A 12,841-nucleotide genomic window follows, 5' to 3' on the forward strand; every position below is an offset into this window, starting at 1 on the left:
ATCCTTCTCCAATAACGGGAGAATGGACTGAAGGGTGACCATCCGGAACTTGGACTTTTTCACAAAACGATTTAATGAGCTTAGGTCCAAAATGGGCCTTACGTCCCCTGTCCTTTTTGGCACCAAAAATAATCTCGAGTAAGTTCCTGATCCGATCTGGTCGGCGGGGATGGGCTGGATGACCCCTTTGCTTAGCAGCTTTGAAACTTCTACGGCTGCTTGATCCCGTTGACTGGGTGGCACTTCCGGGATTCTCCTTGTAGGAGAAGGGGGCTTGAAGAAGGGGATGAGGTAGCCTCCGGTTACAATGCGAAGCACCCACTGATCCTTGGTTATAGATTAACAAGCCTGTGGGTGTTTCGCAAAACGACCCCCGACTGGCTCCGGAGAAGCACAGCCGGGCCACATCCTAGGGATGTTGAGGGTAGGAGGAACCATGAAAGGAATCGCGGTCTCCAGTGTTACGAGGGCCTCTGCCACCTCTGGGGCGGCATCTTCCTGAATCCCCCCCCCCTGCCTCTATAGGGGGGATCACCCGGTGGAGTAGGGAAGAACTTTTGGGATTTTCTGAACCACATTTTCCCTCCTCTCTGGGCCTTGGGGTAAGGTCTAGAGGGAGCAGAAAAACGGGCCCCAACGGCAGTCAAGGTCTTGCCCTCCTGCTCGCACCGAGTAAGTGTGTCCTTCACCTTGGGTCCAAACAGAGAGGACCCATCAAAAGGGGCGTCGGCGAAGGAAGACTTAAAGGCCTCCGCAAGTGGACACAAGCGTAACCAGGCTTGTCTCCTTAGAGCCACTCCTGTGCCCACTGCTCTACTCGCCCCTTCGGCTGCATAGGAAATGAGCCTCATGGACGAGTTGACTATAGAAGATAGGGTAGTCATCTGGGTGCCTACGGTCTGGGCTAATGCCTCAGGAAGATTACCCACAAGAGACTCTCCTAACTCCTTGAGGAGGTCCCTTTGGAGCCTGGTAAAATGACAGAGATAGTTCAGAGACCGCAGGGTAAAGGTCGCTGAAGAAAGGGTATGCTTCCCGTACCTATCCATGCTCCTAGAGTCCTTATTAGGAGGATGAAGACATTGAAGCCTCTGCCACGTCCTGCTGCGTGGCAGATGCCACCACCATCGCATCAACTGCAACACCCTTAGTGAGGAATTCCTTCTGGGGAGGGGCTGAAAGGAACTTATTAGGTCTGGCAGGCACCGGTTCCACTGTATCAGGATGCTCCCACACCCTCAGAGAGATTAAATCTAACAAGTCGTCGAAGGGTGGAGACACCCAGGAGGAGGAGGGCTGGGCCCCGAAGGCCTTGAGAAAGACTGACTCCTCAGCGGTAGGGGCTTTGGATTGCCAATTGCCTCTCTGTCTCAAGATCTCAAGGATATCTGAGAAGGAGACGTCATCCGAGGACGATTTTGGGGACCCCTCCGCATCATCGAGGTCAGTATCTGAAGTGACGGACTCATCTTGGGAATCAACGTGCTTCCTCTTGCACAGTTTCTTCCTTGGGGGTTCATCCGAAGCAGATTCAGAAGGACCCCCCAGAAGAAGGGAACCCTCTAAGGGGGTATCCTCAGGCCCTGGGGCCCCACTGTCATGGGAAAGAACGTCACCAGAGGCACCAGTACCCAGATCCAGGGATGGTGAGGTAGAAACTTGCTGAACCGGCAAGGTCATGGCCAGCGCACTCCTCATGGCCTCAAAAGCAGGACCTCCAGACTCTGCAGAGGGCACTTGCTGAGAGACCACGACAGTACCGGGAATACCTGCGGCCGATGCTCCGAGGGGAAGACTGGGTATCGAAGAAGCCAGCTCCACAGTGTTGCCCTCGGCCCCAACCGAGGAAGACCCGGTACCAAACCCTGACACCGAGGACAGGGTAGGAATAAAGGTCGGAGCAGAGAAACTCCAAGGGGGTCTCTGCTCCGACTGGACGATTCCGCTACGTTCTACCAGCACCGACTCCAATGGCTCCAAGGGGGTCGGAGGAGGAATCAAATGCACGGAATGGGGAATCGGCTCCAAAGCCGAGTGGGCTGGAGCCGAGATCATTTTAGTAAAAACTGGGGACTGGAACAGCCTCTGGATAACCCTATCCAAATCCGAATCCGACAACCTAGAGGATTTGGAGGAAACAGACTGGGGCCGAGAAGACTTCTGCCTCGGCTCCGATAAAACAGGGGACCGGCTCTGAAAAGGTTCCAACACTATCGGATCCGAGATCGGAACTATTTGTAAAGGTGTCGGCGCCGAAGGCGGCTCCGGGGCCGAGGGGGAAGAGTCTGAGCTGCACACCTCCAACGGCTCCAAAACCAAAGGAGCCGAAGTAGGTGATTGGCCTCTCGGTGCACTAACCTGCGGCTCCGACACCAATGGAGCCAAGGAAAGAGGCACCGAGGCAGACCCTTCAGCCATCGGCTCCGAAGCCATTGGAGCAGAGGAAGAAGAGGTCGATCTATGTTTCTTGGATGTCGGGTCCGACGGACTGGCTGGAGCCGACGATCTATGTTTCTTGGGTGTCGGGCCCGATGGGCTGGTCGGAGCCGACGACCTTTTCTTTTTAGAAGCTGGAGATGAAGCCAACGCTTCCTCAAATGAAGGCTTAATAAGACCTCTAAGTATTAGCTTGTTTTTTTCTTTCCTGAAGGACCCTGGAAGAAAAAGCGTGACAAACACTGCACGTATCTTGTAGATGTTTGGGCCCTAAACAGTACACGCAGACAGCATGGCTGTCTGTGATAGACATTTTATAATTACATTTAGCACATTTTTTAAACCCTGATTTCTGCTCCTTAGACATCTTGAACCAGGTAGAAAAAACAGATAACACTTCGAAAACGCTACAATACAGTACACAGAAGTAGACTAAAGTACGGGCTAAAGCCCTCTAACTTAAGCGGGCTTAGCCCAATACAACAGGAAAAACAGTCACACAACCAAAGTAAAACACACAGCAAAGGGCAAAGGCCCTCTAATTTAAACGGGCCTTGCCCAGTATACTAGAAGCACGAAAAAAAATATAAAATCCTAAAATTCACAAAACTGAGAAACAAACGCTCACAAAGCTGTTAAAACAGCTGTTTGTTGAAAAACTGACAGAAACCCTAGTCAAAAAGACCAAAAAGGTGAAGAAAATACACTTAGCTCCAGCCAAGTCGAGACCACGTCCAGCTTGAAAAGCGGCAAACGAGATCTGGGGAAGCAGGTGTGGTGCATTCTGGGATAAGGGGGAGCCCAGCCAATGAGAGACTTCATTCTAGTGTATAGTGGCTGAGTCGCAGCCGATGGATCAGCTCCAAACCCATCTGTTATGAATGTAGGCGAGATAGGATCCCATTACATCCCAGTTTTGGCAGCAAAAAATTGTATTTACTAATTTCAACAAATAATTTACATCATCATCATTAGCCCCCTTTTCCCCAATTTTCTACATGGGGTTGGGGTATCGTGTTAACTGTCGCCAACTTTCTTGATTAAGTGACACACTTCTGCCTTCAACACTCATGCCTGTCGCAGATCTTCTTTCACACAAACCATCCACCTCTCTGCTGGATGTCCTCGCTTCCTCTTACCTTCTTCCTATCAGTCTCAAATCTTACTTACCAGATTGTCTTCTGCTTTTCTACACTTGCCTAAACCACCATAATCTGTTCTCTTTGATCTTTTCTGCAATTGGAGCTACTTTGGCTTCTGCACTTATGTCCTCATTTCTTTGTCTGTTCCACAGTGTGCATCCTGTCACCTTTCTCAGGCACTTCATTTCCATCACCTCTAGCTTCTTCAATGGTTCTGCCTTTACTGCCTAGGTTTCTGTACATACAGTAATACTGGTCACACCACTGTCTTGTACACCCTTACTTTTCAGCTTCTTTGGCATTCTTCTGTCATAGACTACACCTGATACTCTATGCCAGTTGGCTGTAGCCCCTCTGATTCTAGCTTTGACCTCTTCATTCAGACTATCCTTCTCCTCAACTATTCCTCCCAGATACTTGAAGCTGTTTACCTGTTCCACTATTGTCCCTTCTATCTCTATTCTCAGCTTCTTCTGATTTCCGCAATTTGCTGCCATTACCACAGTCTTATCTGTGCTTAGTTTCATCCCATGTGCCTTCAGATTTGCATTCCATTCTCCTTTCCTTGGCTGAAGTTCTAGCTCAGTCTGCCTGTATTGCCACATCATCTGCATACAACAGCTTTGTTGATCCATCCCTTCCAACCTGTTTGCTAATGTAGTCCATCACCAGTAGGAACAGCACTGGGCTCAGAGCTGAACCCTGATGTAAACCCACACCCACTGGGAACCCCTCTGTGAGGCCGAACAGTGTTCATACTTGAGTCATTGGGTCCTTGTACATAGCCTGCACTTATTCTACCAATGTTTCTGGAATTTCAAGCCACTGCAGTACTGCCCAGATCAACTTTCTTGGGACCTTGTCATATGCTTTCTGCAAGTCTAGGAATGCCCAGTTGGACTCTCTCCTCATCTCTAGCTTCTTCTCAAGTATCTGTCTCAATGCAAACACTGGGCCAGTTGTACTGCATTCTGATCTGAATCCAAATTGCTCATCTCCCATCTTACATTCTACTACTCTGTGTATCCATTTATCAAGCACCCTCTCCAGAACTTTCATGCAATGTGATAGTAGTTTGATGCCTCTGTACTGCCCACAGTTGTGGATGTCCCCTTTGTTCTTGTACACTGGGATGAGTATGCTTATTCTCCGGTCATCTGGGATATGCCTTTCTCTCCACACTATTAGTACCCTCAGAAGCCATTTCTCCCCTATCTCACTCAGAATCTTTATCATATCTGCTGTGACCTCATCTGAGCCTGCTGCTTTCACTGACTTCATCTTCCTTAGTGCTGTTCTTACTTCTTCTAGGGTGGGCTCCTCTTCTTCCCTCATTGTAGGCTGTTTCTGTGGCATACAACTTCTGGGGGGTATTCATTCAGGAGCTGCTGGAAATACTCCTTCCATCTGCATCTGATGCTCTCTGGGATGGTGAGCTGGTTGTTGCTGGCATCCCTTATGAAGGGTGCCTGACTATCTTCTTTATCTTTCTGTCTTTGCCTTGCAAGCTGATATAGTTTCTTTGTGCCCCTTACTGAGTCACTTTCCAGATGTTGGTACAGTGCCTCTGATGCCATATTCTTTGCTATTGCAACTTCTTTCTTAGCTTCTTTGTTAAGACAACCAGTACTCCTTCCTAGCCTGGTCAGTCTTTTCTATCTCCCACTTCTTACTGCACTCCTCCTTTCTTTAGATGACTTCCTGGACTTCTGCATTCCACCACCAGCTTTCCTTGTGTACCTTATTTCCATACCTGTCTCGGCCACATATTTTTTCTGTAGTCCTAACACATGCTGTTTTTAGATGCTGCCATTCTTCTTCAACTCCACCTATTTCCTCCTCTTCTTGGGGTATAATTCCTTGAACTGTTGTAATTTTTCTCCAGTCAACTTCCAGGTCTTCAGCCTGGTCTCTGTTGACCTTAAAGCCTTCTCTGACAACCGCTTGCAGCTGATTGTGGCAAGTACTGGTTTATGCTGTGGGCCGACTGTTTCACTGGGGATGACTTTGCAATCATGGATTCTGCCCCAGTGCCTTTTCCTTACTAGGAGGAAGTCTACCTGAGTTGCATGTTGACCACTCTTGTATGTGATCTTGTGACTGTGTTTCTTTCTGAACCATGTGTTGGCTACTATCAAGCCATAAGCCAAAACAGAAGTCTAGAATGGCTTCTCCTTCTTTATTCCTATTGCCCCACCCATGTGGGCCCAGACAGTCCTCATATCCTGATCTGTCTGCCCCGAGATGTGCAAATAATTTACATATAAACATTTTAACAATGTTGCTATACACACCCATACTTTAACTCATCATGGAAATGCAAAGTGTAGTCAAAGAACTGTATGTTACTGTAAGCCCAGACATTACAGACCTCTGCTCTGTACCAATGCCATCATGACTATGAAGTCTGGGGTGCAGGAGATATTTAAAAAAAAAAGGCAAGACAGAAACACACAAATTAACACAGAGAACATGTTAAATTAACAAAACAAAGAGCAGATACACAACACTAATAATTCTTAAAGAAGTCAATAAGGGATAATCTTACCCCCCCCCCCTTGAGGAACACAGAGTGCAGGGCAAAAATGAGCAGCAGCTGACACAGAGTTAGGGGTACTATTAAAGAGTTTCAGCAAAATATGTAAAAACAAATAACAGTGGTACAGAAGAGTTCTCTGTATGCTCTGCTACAATGATCTAGCTGCATCTAATATGTTTAAACCTAACAAAATAATCCAAAGTCATGTTTTAGGTGTAAAAAAAACTACAATTTCCAACATTCTGATCATTTGTTCAATTACCTTATCAAAGTGTAACTGTGAAATAATCATTAAAATGTGCTTTAGTTTTTAACTAAAGGTCAGAACTCCAAAACTGACCATGCACAGATCTGAGACCATGATTTTCAGTTAGAAACCTGTTCACATATTAATGCTTACTTTACTGGCTGTGATAAGGAAGCTAGTCTGACAACTCGTGTTTATTACGTTTGGTTACCAGTAGCTGTTTTAACCATAACATTTTCATCCCTGCCGTCAATGAAGAATAAGCCAGCAGGACCAGTGCCAGAAGGGGCTTCTACTGTTTACACAAGGTGTGGCTCTTAACATATCACCTCCTGAAGTGGTGTTTTGTACATTGCAGAGTTCTACTTTTTCCCCTTTCTGCCCTTCACAACTGGCCTTCAGACTTAGTTGCACTTCTAATAGTTCACTCATTTCTAACACACCAGGCAATATTTTGATATGACCCTTTGTCAAGTGGGTCTTCCTTCCACAAAGTAAAAAGTCTTAATGCCTGCAAGGTTTGGGTCACTGGCAAAGGGTGACTCAAGATACAAGCAAAGTCAAAAGGATAGGATACTGAAATCAAAGAAGTCCTATACAGACCCTAACAGAGCCTGAGGAAAAGCAGATAATGACATGCAATTCTTACACAGACACATCAATGAACAATATTGCACATGTACATGTTTTCTTATTTTTTGTAGCCGGTCTCACCAAGAGACAGCTATGTACAGAGCCCAGCCCACAATCTCGCCCTGAGAGAAGTGAGCAGGCCTATTGCTCTTAGTTGCTCTTGCTCTAATGACTCAAAGCACACTGGCTACACTGTAGCCCTGGCCAGCGCAGTGAACGCCTTGTCAATACATCATGGAACTGTCCTGTAAACTTGTAATTGTTAATTAACTCATTCAAATTAAATAGGACTGCAAAGGGTAGCATAAGTTTAATTGAATTAGTAACTCATTAATTATAGTGGGTTTTCATTTATTCACTCATTTATTCTGTAGTTAACCACTCAGTCCTGTGCTGTCACTCAATGGGCACAAGAATACAATCATCCGAGATCGGAGATCAACACATGGCAAGACAAGCACCCCCCACTCACCCCACACACATACATGACAACGGACAATTTAGAAATGCCAATTCACAACTTTTTTTTTTTAATATTAACTTTAGGACCTAAATCAATCCCAGTAGTCTTAAATAGTGAAAACAGACAAGCATGCTCAACCTCATGACTAATAGAAGGATCTAGCTTTTGTCACATTTTTGTGCAAGTTACTATAGCCCTGAATGTTCTGTGCACCAGAATCTGGAAAGGAGTTTCACAGTTCTTTTCTTTCTGCGTGCCATGGGAAATTACTTTATTCCACCTAGTAAAATGTATCTGTTGCAATCTGGTGGTTTATAAAATTCAAACAATCAGCCCCAAGAACAGCAGTACATCCTCCCTGGTAACATCCAACTGGTAACACATCTCTTTAGAGTTTAAATTAACTAAAAGCTAACATGTTAACAGTTCTTTCATGAATGTCTGAAAAATAAGCACAGGCAGCTACAGCTAAAGCATAACATCCTTTACTACGTGAATGGTGCAGCTTAACTGTGGCAGTCATACACACTTACATGGATTCTGTTTGCACTGACAAGGGGCTACACTAGTCTCTACTGGTAAAGTCATTTTGATATCAAGTGCTTATATTCTAAAAGAGTTTGAATGATCTGCAATGACTGCTTCTGTTTGTTGTATATATGTCATAGAATATAACAACATACATTACAAAAAACAACAGTTAAAAGGAAAGACCAAAGCAGTGAGCTGTGCTTTAGGGGATTTAAACGTAACTTGTTATTACACTCTGCAATTTATTTGGTCCACTGATTACAGATGACAGGAAATGAGCGAGGGCAGTTAGGGGGGATTAAACCAGCACAATGAAATGAAAGAAAACACTAATCTTTATTTTAATTTTACTTTATTTTCCTAACCTCATGAATGCATTGAGACAAAGGATCATTTATGGGTGTGAGACAGTGAAAACATTATAGTATAATTTAGAAAAAAAATCAGTTTATATTAGTGTATACTCATTCACCCTAGATATCCTGTTTGGCATGTCAGACCTAACTCTGAGTCACTGAAGAGCAAGCAAACTGCACCCAGTCATCAAAATTGCATTAATTCACCTAAAATTACATTCTGCAGTTTTCTATGGTAATCAAGACCTTTTGTGTTATTGTCAGAATGCAGGACCTTGTAACAGCTTTTACATTCAGAATTAGACCATTGAACATTCACACTAAAAATTACTTGAAAAGAGAAGTGCCATAATTCAGTGAGCAATCACAAGACAATGGAAGAAATGACAATGTGAACTATTTTTGATAAGTGATTGACCTAGCTATTGACTTAACAGACACTGATTTTTTAAGCATAAATATAATCAAGAATCTTTGTGCTGCAGTGCTTAATGGCAGTAGCTTGGCAGGTTATGTTTCTTAAGGAAAAATTTATGCAAATCTTGACTGCATACAAAATTAGTAATCCTGTCCACTATCATGATCATTTTATCAACACAAATGATACATTTTTATCTGCTTGTGACATGATTCTTAACAAATTTATTTTCTTCTAATTTTTGAAAATGCTGTATTCATCCAGGTACAGAGTTTGTACCTCTTTGGAGCAATTTAGTCATAGTCCTCATAGCAAGAGGTAGTGAAACATTGGTGTCCCGGTGGTACCTGGGGTTGGCATGTTCTGCAGATGGTGCCAGCACAAACTGAGCAATACTGGGAAGATTTAAAAGGTTCATCAGCTCACTGGCACGACTCAGCAGCTCTTCAATGTCCTCTTCAGCATATGTGGAAGCCACAGCTGAACTCCGTGCAAATGGTCTTATCTTGGATAAAAACAAAGACACCCTGCAAGGAAAACAGTGCACAATGTTACACTTAAAGTCACCCTCTAATACAAGTCTGAAAGAATAAGGTGATTAGTAGATGGGAGATGACACATTAGTGGCCAGACCATTCGGCAGCTGATCAAAATGTTACACCACCTAAAACACTAAGTCACTTTTGTCAAAAACAGAAATAATGTACCTGTTTTTTTAATCACAGCTAGTGAAACAGGATGTAGAAACAAATATATTATAAATGTAGCAGTAAACATGTACAGTTCTGTGTTCACTTAAAACATTTCAGAAGGAGGTATATGTCAGAAGGAGGTATATGAAAAAGTTACCACCTGCAGTCCTGACTTTTTTGTTTTTTGCAATCTAGCTTTTTCCTAATAAACCAAAAGCAAGAGATTGCCTTTTGCATCAGGTAGCACTGTGCATCTCTTTATAAACAGGATTGTGTCAGGTGATCACCCAAGTTCTTTTTTGATGAAGAGCAACACAGCACTCTTGATGGACAAAAAGGAGCCCCCCTCATGAATGAACACCAAATATGGGAAGATGAAAAGACCACACAAACCATTATTAGATCTCCATTCCAGGTCATAGGCTTCAATATACAACCCCGAAGTAGACTTCTGGGTTCACATTATTCCCTCTCCCCATTCCCCACTGTAAACTTCAATTGTAATTTTCAGCTCAGCACTGCTTGTTCATCTTGCTCGATGATGCCAATACTCACAAAACCTCACTATGGGACTGTCGCATGTAGCAGGGTTCGTGCATCAGGAACCACAGATATGATACCTTCTTAGGTAATAACAAGGCGACTGTAAAAAGGGATTCATGGTCCAAGGGTTAAAATAGAAAATAAAGTTGTGATGGTACAGCCGTGTACATACCTCACAACTGTTCCAGATTTTACTTATATTTTTGCCTTATCCCTCTTAAAATTTTTGATTTTCTTTTAAATTACCGAGGATTACAGTCAGTTCAGCCCCTTGCAGATTACAGAAGTGTCTTCCCTAAGAAATGATGCACTCCTGAATGGTATTAACTGACAAAAGAAAAAATACTGCAGTTTTAAAAAGCACTATGCGAGAAGCTGCTAAGCTGTTCTGTTAGGGACACGCTCTAGTCTGTGAAGCAAAAGGCACTGTTACCAGCCTTCAAGAATGCTGTTAATAAAGCCACAACACAAACACTCAAGTTATGGAATAGTCAAATGAAAAAAAAACAAATAAAAAAGTCAAAGTTGACAAATGCACATGTTGTGAACAGATATTTCTGTTGTAACAGTTGTCAAAAGCACTCCTTAACTAGTGCAGGATTAAATGAAAGAAGAAACATTGAATATTGTTTAAATGAGATGTGCATGTGGTTGTGGTAAATGGGAGTGCATGGTAAGGCCAAAACTTGTGGAGATATACAACGTTTTGGCATTGGGGTGAGTATGCACGAGACTTTACAAGTTAGGTTTAAAGTAAAGGTTAGTAAGGAGGTAGATTTTTGTGCTGTACATATGTATGTGTATTACTGTGTTAATAGTGCATGTATGCATATGTGAGTGCATGTGTGAGTCTCTTTTAGTAGTAAGGTCACAGAAAGGATTTTATTAACAATGTAGGATTGGAGTAATGATTAGAGTTAGCACATGAGTAAGATGGTGTGTGCTAACCGCACCCCTCACAATATATTGTGAAAAACCCTTTCCCCTAACGGTACCACTATCCACAATGCATCCACAAGTGTGCTTGTTATATAGTGGTCTTTTTTTCTTTTTGTTCGCCAAGCATAAAAGTAGACTGATTTTCTTTTGCAATCAGTGCAACTTCGGCAAGTTTCTTTTTTGGGTAAATGTATTGCTGTTTTGCTGGCATCGATATAATGTTTATCAATGCTTCTGCACATCAGAGTTTACTATCTCACACACACACACATTTTATATATATATATATATATATATATATATATATATATATATGCATAAGCACAAACATGCCAAATATGTACCGAGGATAGACAGACAGCTGTTGGGGGGTGTCGCAAGGTTTTGCTCGAGCCCAATAAAAATTAAGCTGATGGATATTTTTAAAGAAATTAGAAGCTCTTTTTTGCTAATGGTCCTCATTATGAAAGAGAAAGGCAGGAATCTGGACTGCTTAAAAGATACTTTACATACCATCTACTGCACAAACTAAAAACTGTTCCATATTGAAAACTTGTACAGTTGAAAGGACATATAGGAAGACTGGCATGTTAGTGTCTGGGTGTTAAACGTTCTCATAGAATTTGTTACCTTTAGTAAGAAATAAATTTTTTAGCCTAGTAATATCAGATCATAACACAAAACCACATGCACACCTCACAGTTAACTGATTTTTTTTTTCATATTTTTGCCCTGTTACTCATAAAATATTTACTTTATGGTAATTCCCTCAGGATTACTATCAGCCAGTAATGCCCAGGTTTTATACTTCCAACTGTTCATAAAAAAATGCATACGGATGCAAAGCCTATTTTATTAGCATTTAAGTGGATTAGAGGAGCATGTAAAATTGTCTGCAAGTTTGGGGCCTAAATCCCTCCATACTTTTTCCTGTATGTTAGACTTTAACATAAAGCTGAACTTTTACAGAATAAACAAGGGTGTTACAAGTAGCATCAAAAAGAAAAGCAAATTGACACAAACATTTCTGAAAAAGAACGCTGCACTGTAAAGAGGGTTTATATATGCTCTTTTAATGAATGAAAAGGCTAAGGATTGGTTGTACACATGAAAAGGATACTCCAGTAACATATTAATAGTCACAAGTTAGCATCTAATACACTACGGCCTGCTCAGATGATAAATTTATGCCACACAGCCACATACATAGTATTATTTATGGGTTACATTACTATAAGTGTTAATGAGTTAGTTTCATGTCATATTGGCTGAAAAAAGACAGAAAATCCACCCAAGGATGGCCAATCAACGAAATCCACAAGTGTTCCAATTAAAATGTAGTCCTTTAATACGAATAAAACTTGAAAATAAAATGAAAAATAAAAAAGCTCAAAACTGTCCCTTGAAGATATCCGATAAGCGCTTTTGACTGTTGTCTTCCTCAGATCGTATAAGACACTAGGGACTTCCATTTCCTTTTATATATGAAATTCTATACTGTTTGACCAATCACCATTGATGAATACTTAACAACATCCAATCCTATCTTGTGATCTCAAGATTAATTTGCATGTAATCAACTCTATGCTTCTGTTTCCCGCCTTTATTGAATATGTAAATTAGATGTTCCAGTCCTTCATTTTGATTGGATGTATATTGTGTTATTGATGATAATGTGAGCAAAATGAGTATTACTCTTCCATCTTCCTTTAATTCTCAAGACCAATAACAGGTGGCGCTGTTCTAAATGATGTAGTATCCAAAGTAAATAGAATCATTCATAAACACTCCAAATATTAAATCTTCGAAGAAGTTTGTGAATATGACTTTCTATTCATTACAATGCGATGCAGGTATGATGGATCTTTACCTGCATAATCAAAATAATGCCACTTGAAATTA

The 12,841-nt window shown here is 42.1% G+C and overlaps 1 protein-coding gene across 1 annotated transcript in view; it reads right to left on the minus strand.

Moving 5' to 3' along the window:
- Positions 1–8,326: 8,326 nt before the first annotated feature.
- AP5Z1 (adaptor related protein complex 5 subunit zeta 1) overlaps positions 8,327–12,841 on the minus strand; it is a 680,304-nt gene continuing 675,789 nt past the window's right edge. The window contains exon 17 of the mRNA XM_044089493.1: positions 8,327–9,292. Within this exon, the coding sequence (XP_043945428.1) occupies positions 9,022–9,292 (271 nt within the window). The 3' untranslated portion in view covers positions 8,327–9,021. The remainder of the gene's footprint in view (positions 9,293–12,841) is intronic.

The sequence above is a fragment of the Protopterus annectens genome, chromosome 12.part0 (assembly GCF_019279795.1).
Source record: "Protopterus annectens isolate FY-2018-M chromosome 12.part0, PAN1.0, whole genome shotgun sequence".
Classification (NCBI taxonomy): Eukaryota; Metazoa; Chordata; order Ceratodontiformes; family Protopteridae; genus Protopterus; species Protopterus annectens.